This window comes from Corvus kubaryi, unplaced genomic scaffold (genome assembly GCF_017639235.1).
Source record: "Corvus kubaryi isolate FWS band 111438036 unplaced genomic scaffold, C.kubaryi_AGA036_p1.0 split1-37296, whole genome shotgun sequence".
Classification (NCBI taxonomy): Eukaryota; Metazoa; Chordata; class Aves; order Passeriformes; family Corvidae; genus Corvus; species Corvus kubaryi.
The window spans coordinates 17,072,375-17,088,311 of NW_024582075.1; the positions used below are offsets into that span (position 1 = coordinate 17,072,375).

A 15,937-nucleotide genomic window follows, 5' to 3' on the forward strand; every position below is an offset into this window, starting at 1 on the left:
GTTAGAAAACTTTCTGCTTAAAAATAATCTCTCTCTTACCTTTTGGTTTTGGAGGACAGCATTTGATGAACTGGAAAATTATGCTGTCTGAACGGACAGTTTCTGTCTGGTAACAGGTCAAGAGATCCTTAAGGTTACTAAAACTCCTCTTGGTTCCACTAAGATTATATTCTCCGTTCTCATTCTTCGTAATTAAGCAGTGCTTATAATCTGTAATACTGTCACGCTGCAGAAAGTTTTCCATTAAAAATGAAATTGATTAATATTTAATATTTGAAAGCTTATTTAAATGTATAGCACTCTACTAACTAATGAAAGGATGCTTCAGGAAAATATGATCATAACTTGTTATTTTGTTCTCACTATGTAATATGGATTCTGAGAAAACATGACTCTACTCCCATCACTGGAACTAGTATGCTGATGCTAGAGAAAAACAAATGTTAATGAAACCTGAAAAGATGGAGCTGAGAAAACAGATAATGGAACCTAGGAGAAATCCTTCAGAGCAATTAATGAAAGCTTATTCATCCTGACATGGGGTTACATCAAAACAAAACTCTGTTGGAAGCAATAACCCCAACGCTTACACTCCATGTTTGTTTGGCAGGCATTTGGAGATCTCAGCTGTAGTGCTGCTTTCCTGTCATCTCCAGTACAGTTCTAAGAAACTACTTCCTAATACAGATTTTCAACATGCACTGAATTATTTTTACAATGAGTTTTGAAAAGATACCATTAAACATTTTTAAACAAGCTGAATTCTTACTAGTGTTTTTGTGGTCTTGTATTTCAATACTGCAGGAAATGTTCCAGCAAATTCTGAATATAAAAAGCCTTCCAATGACTTGCACAAGACTCAGAAAAAGGAAAAAAAAGTTGTGGTGAAGTCACTTAAAGGCAGTCGTAGTCTTCTGTTGCAAGCTTGGCTCTCAGCTTTGCCTCTCTAAGCTTGTTCAGGAACTGATTTCTTTGTCTACAAAATTCCCTATCAAACATACTTCATTGACTGGACATAACATTTCTCCATTCACACATTAGCATTACTTGGTCATTTTCAGAGATGTACTTATCTCTGACAGTATTAGCAAACTTACTAGCTTGCTGTACACCAGCAGGAAAATCCATGTTTTACCTTCCCTAGCTAAAACCACAAAGGCAGCTCTGCTAACGTAATTAAAGAGAAACCCATTCTTGAAACAACACCATGCAATTATTTAACAGCAATATTAAAGCATTATATTATCACCAGCTGCAATGTCACAGAGAAGAGGTACATCTGGTTCTCTGGCTGCACGAGAACCATACGCACTTACAGGGTGGCTTTCTCTCTAGCTAACACCAGATGTACCCAGGAGATTTGTGTTGATGTAATAGCTGTCAAATAATATGGCTGGCCCAGCACTGGGGATGGGGATAGGACCCAAACCCAGAGGAACCTGCGAAGGAGACACTCTCAGATCATCAAAGGCTGTATGCTCGATCTAATGAAGCCCCAGTCGTGAGGGGGGAGGAGGTGTGTGGAAAACCCAGGGAAAAAACCTCAACTAAAAACCTCCAAACTTTAAAAAACAACAGAAACCCCACCAAATTGCTCCATCTCCCAAGTATTTACCACAGTCCCAAGATCCACGCTACTATCTCCAGAACTCTTAAACTCTCTTCCCTCGGCCTGTCTTGGCCTCCTAAGCATGTGGTATGTGCATTAGCAGTTCTATACCAACTCTGATGTATCTCACAAGACCCTGAAAGTTTGCTGGTCTGACAAAAGTAGCTATAGAATATACACATCAGACAAACTTTCTGGAGGGAAAACTCAGAATCATTTACTGAACATCTCAGGCTCATTGTTATATCACAACAAAGATTAAATAGGCACTAAGACAGAATACAAACCTCTATAGCAAAGGTAAGGAAGTACTTTTTAAAATCTTTGGGACTGCAGCGAAGGACGTAGAAACCAGTCTGATTACCCGCTTTCTTCAGTTTACTGATAGCAAAGTCCATGCTACAGTAAAAAGAAATGTTTAATATTGCATAATTTAAAAATTCAGGAATATCAGAGGCTGAGTAATGAGCAACATTAACAGATATCTAATATAACAACAATTCAAACTTTCAATTTTGTACAGCTTTCTTTAAGTTAATATCTTTATTTTCCAATATATAGGGTGGTAAAGAAAAGTATGTTAAAAATTTTTAATACTGAATCATCACAATTATTTATCCAATGAGAAATGTTAGGGGCTAAAAAAACTATATTCCCCACAGCTTATGATATGGTTTTTGACATGCATTATGAAAGAAGCTATAAAAAAATTGCATAACAAATCAACTAAAATTAGCAAAACATTAGTGTGGGTGAAAAATGTGCGTTTAACTAGGAAAAGGGCTAACAAGAAAGAAGAGCTGAAATAAAACAACACTCGTTACAATAAGAACAAATTTCCTCTTAAACAAGCCTTGCTAACTATTTCTATCCTTATCAAGGAATGATCTTTCCACTTAACTTTTGTAACATGTCAAAAAGGCACTGTATTTTGCAAAGTGAAAAATAAAGAGGAAAAATACAAAGCATTTTATGTTACATAAGTGCAATAAAAAAAATATTTTAAGATGCCTACCACAGCTGACAGACAACTAAGCCTCATCTTCCAAAAATGATATCACACTGTTGTATTACTGAAAAAATACTTACAAAATTGGTCCATGACAGTTGCTTTGGATATTTTCAAGGACTGATGGTGGTGCTACTTCTTTACAGAGATAATGATGGGCATCCGCTGTTAATCTGTAATATCCATCAATTAATGATACAAAGGAGAGAGCTTCTCTTAATGACTGAAATTCAGCCTCCTGTTCGATCGCCAGAGAACAATGGGGTGTGGGGGGGAGAGAGAGAATTTCAATTTTTAAGAGGCAACAGAAAATTCCTGGATATGATAATGCTATAAAAGATATGCATATATGCACACATTAAAAACATGAATAGAAGCAGTTTTTAACTGATATTAGTATGTTCTACCTTCTTTCTATCATTCAAAACTTGATAGCAACGTTCAGTGCTCAAAATCAAACCCAAACCAAACAAAACAGAGAATCAGTGGATGCCTTATCCCTGGAATGGGCTCTTTTGAGCAATCTGCTCTCATGGACTGTATCCTGACCCATGGCAGGGGTGTTGGAACCAGATGATCTTTAAAGTCCCTCCCAACTCCAACCATTCCACGATTCTGTGAAATCTGCCATAAAAAAAAAACCCTTACTCTAAATATATGAAACAGCAGAGGAATGCCACTATGAAAGAGTATTTGAAAGGGAAAAACAAGTAGATGCAACTCAGCATCCAGATACCTACTGCACTGCAATACAGTGTTGTTCTTTTTCCTAAAGGAAAGCCTTTACTTATCAAAAATCTGTATGTTTGCCTTCAAGTAGAAAAGAAAAATCTCTACAAAAGTACCCGCCTGAAAACTTAACTACTAGTCAGCAAAAACTGGCACTCTGAGCTGGACCATAGATAAAAGATGAGCTTTTACTACTGTGAAGACACATACAGTGGATAGAAGCACAGAGAAAAACAATGTGGTCAAAGGAAAATGGGTGTGAAAAAGGTCTTACGCACAGTATGCAGAACAGATAAAAGCAGAACAAAATTAAATCCATCTGCAACAACATATTTATTGCTGCAAATAAAACAAAAATAGAGAAGCATTTTCTGAGTCACCCCTAGGTTTCATTCAGTAGTATAACCCAACAGAGCAGCCTTTAATATGTGTTTGCCTATGACACTGGAGACCCACCTAGCAGCTGAACACAATTATTTGGCAGTTTCTTTGCTAGAGAGCAATAAAAAAACCCTGGTGTTTTTGAGTAAGTGTCAAGAATTTGGAGCCTTCAAACTCCTTTTTAAGAGGACCTGGAAATAACGGCAGCCTGTGGTGCAGACCATGGTGAGGCAGCTCTGCCTCTGCAGCCCACAGAGGTCCATGGTGGAACAGAGATACACCTGCAGCCTGGGAAGAACCTCATATCACAGCAGGGGGATGTGACTCAAGGAGGTTGTGACCCCATGGGAAGCCTACACTGAAATATACTTGTTGGCAGGACTTGTGGCCCCATTGGCCACTATGGACCTATAGAGCAGTCTGTTCCTGAAGAACTGCACCTTGCAGAAGAGACCAATATGGGAACAGTTCATGAAGAACTGCAGCCTGTGGAGATGATTCACACTGGAGAAGTTCACAGAGGACTGTCCCCCATGGGAGGGATCCCTTGCTGGAGCAGGGGATGAGTGTGAGGAGGATTGAGAGGTAAAGACAACATGTCATGAACTGACCACACTTCCCATTCCCAATCCTCTGCACTGCTGAGGGGAAGGAGGTAGAGAATCAGGAATAAAGTTGGCCCACAGGGAAAGGAAAAGTGGTGGGAAAATGTTTTTAAGATTTATCCTCATTACCTTATTCTGAATTGATTGGCAACAAATTCAGTTAATTTCCCTGAGACAATTCTGTTTTGTCCATGGCAGTAATCGGTGAATGCTCCTTAAGGACAGATCCTGATAAGGACAGATCCTTATCTCAACCCACAAGCCTTTCATTATATTTTCTCTCCCCTGTCCAGCTGAAGAGGGGAGTGATTAGAGCAGATTTGGTGGGCACCTGGTGCTTAGCCAGGGTCAGCCCACTCCACAACTCTGTGACAGTTATACCTGCTAGAAAACCTGAGTCAAGTGCAAGGTTGGAGTTAAAGCAAAAACTTTTTACATCTATGTATAAAATAGTTTCTGAAAGATCTTCTTCAAAGAATTGTAAACAGTAAAAGCAATGACATTAATTTTATCCTGATACTTCTTTTATTTTATCATTGCTTCAGAGTATTTTGAAGCCTTTTTCAATGTGTTGGTCTCTAGCAGGCAGCTTATCAGGACACCATGGAAACAGCACACTTGAGAACTGAAACCATGGACTCAGGTTTAAGACTAATAAACAAAAGAACCAATCTGTGTACCAGAAATTTTCCTCACATATAAATGTCTACTTCAATTTCATTCCAAGCACACAGCTTTGAATGCAGAAGAGCTTTAGTGTTCTGATACACCACTTACACAGCTGATAAGTGTTTAGTGTTATCTCATGCTTAATTAACATGGTCATGGATTATACAATACTATGCATACAACAATCACACAGCCTGCTCAAAGCAGTATCTATTTTAAAGAACAGCAACCAAAGTAAACAGACCAGATTCTTGCTGTCTTGTTTGTGAATGGTGACAATTCTTCTCTCACTGGAGCCTTCTTGGCTTGCTTGTTTAATGCTGACATCAATGATATCAGGAAAATCACAGTATGTTTGTAAATCCTGCAAACAAATATTATATAATTTCAGTAATAACATAAATGGCAATTTAAAAGCCTCACCTATTTGCAGCACTGGAATTCCCACAACTCTGAACTCATAAGCTAGCAACAAAGAGGATTATAAAACCTTAAACATGTCATTACAGGCAAATAAAGGATTTTTTTCTTTATGGAATCATCACTAGGAACATAAATTAAAGAACAGACAGGGATCCAGGAACTGTGAACATTAATATCCACATATGGGTTTGGGTTTTTATAACTGTAGATATTTCCTTGCTCTGTAGTATTTTGTGAACAGTGGAACATTTTGTTTGCTTTTTTGAGAGGGCTTTTTTTTTGTGAGCATACTATTGGCATCCTGATTAAACATGTTTACAAAGCCTTTTAACAATACAGAATGTCATGAGTTCATTCAGAGTGACACAAGCAGCAAAATCTGTAGTAGGAATGAAGAAGAAGTGTAAGAAAAGGTTGTCCTCTCAGTCCTATCTACTTGCTCATCTGGTTGTTGAAAATGTCAACTTGCAAAACAAATTTCTTCACAATCTATTCCACACGTGTCATTACATACAAATAAATAAAAATTACTTTTCAATTCAGTACCTGAATGACAATTCATCAGTAAAGTTTACTGAAACAAGTTATGATCATGTTTACAAGCAGCTGCATTAATTCATTCAGTTTTCAAACTATTTATAAAGTTTCTTTACCAGTGAAAATATATGCAGTGTCAATAATGGAATGATAATATTTTTAACCATGAAAAAATAATTTGGCGATCTTTAGTAAAAAATATTATTCCTTCAAACACTACTCTTAGTAAAGGCTTGGTTGACAAGCCCAAACAGCACAGTATGCCTAAATTTTGCACACCTAAAACCAGAAATTGCAAAATCTGACATTTATGATAGCTCCTGCCAGAGCAACTGGCACTTACAGGAAAATTAGGGAAGGCAGAGGGCTGATACATAACTATGAATGAGGTAATTGTCAGTCTACAAATAATCTGAGAACACCACACATTAAAAAATATGGACATGTAATCAGGTTTACTTTTTGCTAAGTACTGAAAAAACCCACTAGTATATAGCATTTTTACAAATTATTACAGCACACTGTAAAAATAACTACCTTTTATAGTTTGATCTTACCTGCTATATATTATGAATCAAAAGTACCAAACAGAAGCAATTATTTTGAAAAACTCATACATGCTCCACTTTGCCTTTACTTTTACCTTTGGAAAATTCCCGCACTCTCAATGCATACTGCTTTGAGTTTCTACCAGGTTTTGGCAAACTCAGCATAATGAACAGTCACAATGGGAAGTCATACACACACAAAATAATACCCTTAAATAAAAATGCAGCAGTACGTGATTACTAGGCATTAGGAACCATTACTAATCCAATAGGAACCATTTAGCACCTAATTCCTGAACAAAGACTATATGGACTCCACACTCACAGAGATGTCACTTTAAATTTGCTAACTGAGGCACTGGCAGGCGTCCAACTGCAGCAGGAAAGAGGTATAGGGAAATTAACCTGTTTGGAGTCCTTAGATCCCTGTTTTCAAAGTGAATTTGGGGAATTTCTGCATTTTACCTACACCTGGGGCCATGGTCATTACATTTCCACATTTTTTATATGTCAAGCAGAGAAGTATTACACAACTTTCTTCTAGTATTTCAATAAAAAACTGGTTTTAAAATTTTGCACTGTTTAAGTCAACATATTTCTGTGATCCTCAGCCATGTGGAAATTGTATCATTATTGTGAAGTAAAATTTGCCTACCAAATTTGCTTGAGCTAAATCAGAACTTCCAAAATAAGCTTATTACTCTGTTCCATAACAAACTGCTCAGTTATCAAAATAATTTTTAAAAATTACCTGCTCTCCAAGTGTCTCACAGTCTTTAAGTTTTCCCCTTGAACACTGAATTCCACCATTTCCAGTTATTACAACGGTTGCAAAACTTTCCTCTCCAGAAGGACCTCCACCAGGTTCTTTTACTTCAAAAACCTCTGAATAGAAGGCAGGCTGAAGGGTTTCCAGATTTATGAGATATTTAAGTTTCAAGTTTCTGGCAGTGGCTTTGCATTGGCCAAATTGTTGTATAAATTTGCGGAACCTGTACCTTATTCTTTTTCGTGTCAAAATGTGGTAGTCTTGGATTTTTGCTCGCACACACTTAGGTAAAAACATTTTGTAGCTGTGAATACATAACCAGAAAAAAAGGTTACTGATTTTATTCATTAAATCCAGCAAAGATAATTAGTTCTGTGCTAAACAAGTCAACATTGAAAACACTATTTCCTCTAAATGTACCGTTATTTTTTCAGCTGTAGGATAACAGAGATCCTCTCCTACATCTGTAATATGTTCTTTCAAACACAACGCAGTCTTCTTCCATTTTCCATTTTTACCCTCACTCAATTGCAACATAAATAACATAATGCATTTTCCATAAATTCAAAGATGTCTGTTCTTTCATTAGTGAAGTTCTGAGGTAAGGCAGCAGAAGTTACATAATTGCTTTGTTTGGTGTAGAAGTTGTGAAGAGGATACTGCACGGCAACTACATGGATAAATGACAGATTTCCTGGCTGAAAATACAGGTGGGTAGAATACAACACTGTGGTTGGGTCTCACTGAAGTTCCTATCTCACAGTCCATAGTCTGTATCAAGACGTGAAAGAGCTGCAGTTGTCACCCTCAACGAGCTGGCCTCATTCTGTTTCTAACTTCTCCCACTAGGTTTCATTAAAAAACAAACATCAACGAAGTACCAAGCAGGGACAGAATTAACTCAGCTGAAGCAGAAACTGATAGGATTGATACACCCAAGCGAATTGACAAACTCAAGAAAGTTTAGCAGAGATCTGGAGCACATGACATGAGAGAAGAGGCATATGGGAGTTGATTCGGTCAGCCTAGAGAAAAGAAGGCTCTAGTTCTATGATTTATCTCCTAATAACATGAAAGGACAAGAGAAGATTATTGGTATCAGAGAGTGGACTGATTAGGTATAGAGAAAATCTTTCTGTGGTCATGCACAGGACAAAGCTGCACAGAGATATAGGGGAATCTCCACATCTGTACATTTTCAGAATTTGACTGGATGAGGCCCTGAGTCACTTCATCTACCTTTGAAGTTGGCCCTGACAGGAACATGCGGTTGGATCTGATGACATTCAGAAGGCGTCTCACCTCGAATTATTTCTTACATATTTTCTCAGATAAGAAGCTGCTGCCTTACCTTTCATTAAGAGTCAAATCCATGTCTCCAAATCATGAATGGCCATCATTACACAAATTTTCTTTTAATTTCTAGTTTACACAATAGGTAAATTTATGTAACCATTAGAATACATCAACTGCCAACAGCTGAACACCTCCTCCTAAATACTAACGTGCAAAAATACAACATTTAGGCATCAGATAGATGTGAAACAGTTACAAATGACAGAATCACCTGACTGAATTGTAAATGGCCATTGGGGTTTGGTCCTTTTCTTTGGCCACTCTCATCATATCTAGAACAGCCATTCCAAGGCATTCTTCTTGTGTTTCATGAGTAACAGGCATCTGTACCCATCCATCCAAAAAATCAGCTCGCCACTGAGAAAGAATGCAAGAAAACAAATGAAAACTGTAGTAGTGCTGTTTATCAAGAAGAAGGATTTGGGGTGCAGTTGTCGGGGGGAGCTGCTGTTGTGTTGTTTGATTGTTTATGTTTGGCTTGTTTGGGGGGGATTTATTGGCTTAGTTCTTTAAAGACTGAATGACCTACTTCATCCACAAAAACATGTACTTATTCATAAGGAATACCAGCTGCTATCATGCTTAAAAGCACTGTTTTGAACTTCATCTCTCCAAATACACAATAGGACATGGAATTTAATTTCGAGCTTGAGAGGGCTTCAAGCCTTCAAGAGCCTTCAGAATTACTAGGAGAAGATGGAAAGGGAATAAATACTAATAACCTTTACCAATCTGCATTTAAAAACAACCATGCAAATCATACCTGTGCGAATAGGTAAGACATGACAAGATCGTCAAGGACAGGGCTTTCTGCACCACGAAGAATGCCATACCGGTATGCTCTGTTGCTGCCACTGCAATACCAGTGGGGAAAATAAAACCTGGTAGGAAATAAATTTAAGCAAACATCAATAAACAGACATTTTGGTTACCAACATCAGACATTACTGCTCTCATACACATGAAACTAGTGCTGGCTGGTCTGGAGGACCACTATGAAACCTCAGTTAGTCAATGAAGGCTTCAGATCCAGCAGTTCTTGGTGTTTTAAAGCACTACAGTATTTAAGCAGGGTGATATACTGTACTGATAGGAATAAGGACTTTTGCTAAGTCATTCTCACTAATCAGAACACAGAGAATCTTATTAGCGTCTTCCAGTTTCTTTTGAAACAGTTCCTAAAGAGACATTCAGGCCAAATTACACAGTATAAAGACACTAAGTAATTAACAAAAGGAAAACTGTGACGATAGTTTTAGCTGTCCAAATTCAAATATAAGGTTAGGGAAAAATGGTTGTATTGCAGAAACATGCATGACTACACAGGGTAATTACTCTGCATTTCAAACAGGCAAGCACAAAGGAGATGTATCATTATTAAGAAAGGTATTATTTTTACTTCTGCTGTATTTTTATTGTTTGTTTCTTCAATCTGACAGTGGTAAACTAGACAGATAAAATTAATAAAGTACATAATTCATATCACTCCAATATTTTTTGATTCTTTTAGCTCCTTGTTTTCCAGAAAGCACCAGCAATCTGTCTATAACTTCTAAGAGAAACTACAGCTCAACTAAATATCATATTGGTTGTGTTTTCTCAGGTTTTTTTAGCATGAAAAGTGTGTAACGTTTTCTTTAGATTATTACCTTATCCGGTAAATTAAGATGAGTCTGGTTGCTTCATCTACATGGAAGATGTGATTTGGGGGATACCACATTCTGTCTGTTTCACTCATGAGCGCAAACATGTTATGATACACTGGCATGATACCTACATGAAGAACAGAGAAGCAAACATCTATAGGAAAGTGTTTTCGCAAAGTATTAAAAAAATACTGTGGGTTAAAAGTAGATTGCCACAGAGCTCTACTGCTACTAGCAGCAGGTATCAATATTGCCAACAACACAGCAATCATGATCCCATAACCTCCAGGCTGCTTTGCCAGTTTAATTTCTCATTCTTCCTTTATGTTTTCTGACTGAAGACTCTGTTCACCTGTTGCCCTATTCCTCACTGTTATATTACAAGACTTTCTCTGTATGGCTTTTAATAAAACGTCTTCTTAGCCTCTTGGTTTAGAAAAAGCTTACAACAGTAGATTTTTTTTCTTGCCTTTCCAAAATCAGATCATTTGATTTGAGCTTTGATTTTAAGACTAAGCATTGGTTTTAAGACTTTAGATTGACATAAAAATTAGAAGTAAAGTGACACAAAGTTATAATGACTAGGACAACCACAAGCCATTTCCATTTTAGTAACTCAGTTTAGAACAAACCCAAACATATATTATTAAAATAAAACAGGAGGGGAAAATATTTTTTTCCCCTCAACAACTTTGAATTATTGTCATGGGTTAACGCAAGCATAGTCTCGGAAGTGATGTCTTGCAAAGGGGTGCTTACAGCTTCCTCTGTGACCTGACAGAACCTATCAGGTGGCCAGCTTGAATACAGACAAGTTTTTTAGCCACTTAAATTGTGACCGCCTCTGTGATCCACACTTAGGAATAGACAAACCCCGGGCAGAGCTCCCTCTGTCTCATTTCTGGTGCTGGGACAGGTGGCTGTGGGTCCCATGCAGGGGCCAGTGGGCCGGGTCACGGCCATCCTGGAGCCATGGGCCCTGTTCCACCTGTGGAACCCCCCCCCAGCCCTGCTATGGGCAGACAGGCAGCTCCCCCTCTCCAGTGCGGCCAAGATTCAGCTGAAGCTGCCCTGCTGCCCGGCAAAGATCATGTGACCAACAACGATAAGCAAAATTCCAGCTGCAAGGCTCGGGTGAGATTAACCCTTTTAGTGCTGTGAAGAGCTGAAAATCTGAGGGAGGAGAAAGAGGAGATGCTTAAAGCTGAAATTCTGTGGTAAAGCTATGATGTATCAGAGTACCCGTTGTAATTTCATGAAGGCATGGGGGGTGGAGTGTTCAACTTGTACTTGTGAGCAAAAGCACCTGCGCTGAGATAGGCAGATGCTAAAGCAGCTGTAATTTCATGAGAAATTTGAACAGGGAGAGATGGAAGCGATGAGGACTCTTACTCCAAATGGAAAAGGAGAAGACCTCAGTTCCTAGAGATGCTCCCAGAGATAGTCCTAGAGATGAAGATGAGGAAGACCCTTTGCTCCCAGGGAAGGAGAAGGGCCTCTGTTCTTAGAGATGAAGTGCTCCCAGAGATGGGTGAAGAGAACTTTTGTTTCTGAATGGCTCAACCTTAAAATTGTACCCCAGTAATTCAAGAGTGGATCCTCAAAAGCAGTCGTGGGAAAAGCTGCAAAGTCATGGGAAGGGACTCACATGCAAGCAGAGAACCAACCCGGGCGGCTGTCTCATTGTGATAATGTTTTCATAGCATGGACAAGAGAGACTCCTCTTTCTAAATGGACTGAACGAGGTTATTATGGAAGTGATAAACAGACTGAACATCTCAAGGGTTGTCTTTTTACATTGTCATTGGGAGAAGGGAGAAGTGTTCTGAAGGCGTGGTATGGTTTTTTTTTTCTTCTTTTAGGTCTGTTAATAAACTTCTTTATATTCTTTCAAGTTTGGCACCTGCTTTGCATTTCTCCTAATTCTTATCTCACAGAAGATAAACAGTAATGAGTATTTTGGACCAAACCACTACAATTATGCTACTGATAACTGACAAGCAATCCTACTTAATCTGAAACTACAGAAATCAGCTGAGCATCAACTGTTCAGCAGCACCAGAATTTTAACTTGGCTTTGAGGCTCCCAGCTGAAACACAGCCTAATCACTATGCTGTGCTGCAGTGTTATGCATCCATGTGATGCCAGTGTTAGATTTGGAAAACAGGTTAAGTGCCTGAAAACGGACAGCACAAAAGGATGAACTGCAAGTACTGACACATATATTCTGTCTTTAGAATTAAAGATAGGAAGAGAAACAGGCCTAAAGGCCAGAGAGGAGGATGAAAAATTACAATGTCAAAGTCACAGTAGGTCATATCTAAAGAAAACTTTACATTAAAGCAATACATTTGGAGTAAGAAGACAAAAAAAGAATTAAAAAAGAACAGGTAAAGACAATAGAAATAACTTTAAACGACCTTAAGAGACAAAAGAGTTCTGGGAAAAGGCAAAGTACCCACACCCTTATTCAAAGACTTAGAATGAAGTAACTGAAATTCTCACAAGAAACCAGAAGAAAAAAAAAACCCCTTTATTTCTTTCTGTTCTAAACAACATCTAGGTAATTACTGAAGGGGGCAGACCCCACATTTCTTTCATCACATCTAAACTGCATGTAAGACAATCAGAAGAACGAACAACCAATCAACTTCACATACAAAACTACATAACCCTTTGGAACAAAACGTATTTTGGTCTTAAACAACAACTAGTTTATTAAATTGATACAGAAAACGGTTTGCCCCATAGGGGTTCAGTAAGAGGGCTAAGAACTAGAGTTCTATTGTGCAGTTGTGAAGATGAAACTGCTGAAATCTGTAGGCTAATCATCTGACACTTTCTTAAACCAATGCTCTGCAAAACATACCAGAGTTGCAAGTCCTAACACGACTTTCTATGAAAAGGACTCATAGACTTAAGGAAACTAGAGAAATGGAAAATAATTACATAAGGCAACGAAAGAGAAACCAAAATGAAACAAAACCTCCACAGAAAAAAACCTGAAGGGATTAGTAACTGAAAGACTGGCTGTAATTCTAAATGTTGCAAATCTACGGCACAATAAGACATATCTGATCCATCCAAGTTTTGAGAAATTTTTTATGGAGTTAGAAAGAAACCTATCCCATGCAACTAAATATTGTTCAATTTGGTGTCTGTATCCCAAACAATTTCAGATCAATTACAGTGCAATGCATGTAAGAATCACTATGCTAAACATCATTCAGGGCAATGCTGAGTATTTACCTATATACCTAGTGAGACCTACATAGTCTCACTAATACATTTACCCAAACTACTAACCATCCCATGTAAGCACACTGAACAAGAAAATACTTCAAAATAGTATTCTTAAATTCAAATGCTAAGCTGCTGTATTTGACCAAATACACTACAGACACGACAACCACCATGCCACCCCACCCCTCCAAAAACCCCACAGATATTTCAAGATCATATCATTGCCATTCTGAAACTTTAACCAAGTAGGGGACAGACTGTGGTACTCCCCCTAAAAATCAGAAATATTTATATTAACCTCTCCCCCCTCCTCTTTCTTCCTTTGTATGAAAAGTAAACTGTGTACCCTTCCATCCCTCATACTTTGGCATTTATAGTTCTAAATGGTAACCTGCACCATTCACTGACAGTGTTCAAGGACATAGAGATCATACATGTTTTTCAAGAAAAAGAGTTTCACTTTTTTATCCCTTCCCCTTGAGAATTATGCATTTGCTTTGCTACACTTAATGCTCAACAATCATAAAACAGAGCAAATCCCTTTATTAAATAACGTCTTGAAAATTGTCCACAAAAATCTGACTAAAGCAAAGAGGCCAGAAACTTCTCTTTTCATGTAACTCTTACCATTTCTATTAATTGAAGGTTAATTTCTATTAATTTTCAAGTGGTGATAACCACAGTACTTAAGTGTTTTCTCTAGAAACAATGAAAACCGAAAAACTAGCACGGGGAATAAAAGCCTTCTGCTGAAGCCTAGACATGTCAACAGCAGTGAAAACTTAGGAGAAAAGTATTTTTCACCACAAGTAAAATCATAAAAGCTATTCACAACAGTTACTGAAAAGCCTCCCTTGGATTTTTGCACTGCATTAACCATGCTATCAACTCAATCAGTGATGAATTAGGAGAGAAGATAGTGATTCAGACATACTTAATCAGAATTTTCTCTGCTTTGCTTCCCCAGCAAGGGCTAACAAGTAAATTTTCTGGACTATTGCAATGAGAAGATCTCTTTACAATTTATTTATTACATAAGGCTAAAGAAAGGAGCCTTGTCATGCTATACAGACTGTCAAGTAACATCACAAAAGACTACAACACAGCATAAGTTTATACTTCAAACTTCTGCTTCAACCCTAAAAAAAAGAAAGTAGATTCTTCTTTTCCTCTTCACGATTTTAGAGCTTCACATCCAGACAAGTCTCACTACTTCATTTATCCTGAAGCAGCTAAGAAAATACAGTTTTTCTGTATCTCCTCCTCCGTTGGCACTAGTAATCCTTTCTCCCATACTGTGCGTTTTTATAAGCTGATGTCCTGCTTTTAAGAAAAGATAAAAACCAGAAAGTGTAAATCACAAGCCATGACACCTCTATGAAATGTGAAAGCCATGCAGAGTCTGCAACAGAATTACTGTCATATGACACTCTCAATTTAAGCATGTAAGTTATTAGACATAAAAAGATAAAAGCACTTAGTTGAATGATTAAAAGCAATTTTAAAGATCTCAAATTTTCTATATAAAAGGTCTAATACATACATCAGTTCTCACACAAGTGCAAGTAAACTATTTAAAACTTATGTACCCTTGCACATACCAGATGGAAATCTGCTTGATTTTTCTGACATTAAAATAGTATCTTGCACTCATCATTCATACAAACTGGAGGCTTACCAAACCCTTAACATCCCATTCAATGCCACTATCCTGTCAACAAAATGCTTTCTGAATAGTCAATCAAAGCTTGTATTTCTTTTCCTGGAAAAACAGAATTCTGATTAATTCATTCCCCAGCTAGCAGGGGAGCAGCAGGGGGCTGCATGTTCTGTGTGGATTTTCAGGAAAGGCTATCACCTAAAGGAAGACAAACAAAAACCAAACAACACCACCACCTCACGAAAACAAGCAAACAAACACCCCCGCTCCCCATGTCCCACCCCCCAAACAAAACAAAACCACCAAACAGAAAAACCAACCCTCAGTGAACAGTTATGCTCAATGATAACTCAGAGCCACGTGAACCCTGAGTCATGTCAATTCTGGAAATTCAGCATATTAGAAAAAACTGGCCTAGAATTCCCTTGCTAGTAGCAAGGAATCTCTTCTAAAGCATACAAGTAAAGAGGGCCTACAAATCATCACATTATGCAATGCAGTCTCTCCCTTGAAAACATTTAATTAACTGCAAACACTGCCAGCACTTGTCACATAAAATGCTTTGAAATAGTGTTTTTACATAGTTATAATTAAAAATTCTCTGCTGTTTTATGGTTTTGCAAGAGAGATCAGCATTTTTCAAGGGAAATACGATGGAACTTCCAACCTATTTGCAATTCAGATGGTGAGAATTAAAATGTTCCTAGGTGGAGTTTCAGGATATCAACATTAAGCCCCACCCCCCCCCCCCC

At 37.9% G+C, this 15,937-nt stretch overlaps 1 protein-coding gene across 5 annotated transcripts in view; it reads right to left on the minus strand.

Annotated features, from left to right (window-relative positions):
• JAK2 (Janus kinase 2) overlaps positions 1-15,937 on the minus strand; it is a 95,532-nt gene that overhangs the window by 29,559 nt on the left and 50,036 nt on the right. For all 5 annotated transcript variants that reach the window (XM_042053969.1, XM_042053964.1, XM_042053968.1 and 2 more), the window contains 8 exons: positions 10,285-10,408; positions 9,399-9,516; positions 8,847-8,992; positions 7,262-7,583; positions 5,247-5,366; positions 2,699-2,856; positions 1,897-2,008; positions 40-226 (listed from right to left, as the gene is read on the minus strand). In XM_042053969.1, coding sequence (XP_041909903.1) covers positions 40-226; positions 1,897-2,008; positions 2,699-2,856; positions 5,247-5,366; positions 7,262-7,583; positions 8,847-8,992; positions 9,399-9,516; positions 10,285-10,408 — 1,287 coding nt within the window. The remainder of the gene's footprint in view (positions 1-39; positions 227-1,896; positions 2,009-2,698; positions 2,857-5,246; positions 5,367-7,261; positions 7,584-8,846; positions 8,993-9,398; positions 9,517-10,284; positions 10,409-15,937) is intronic.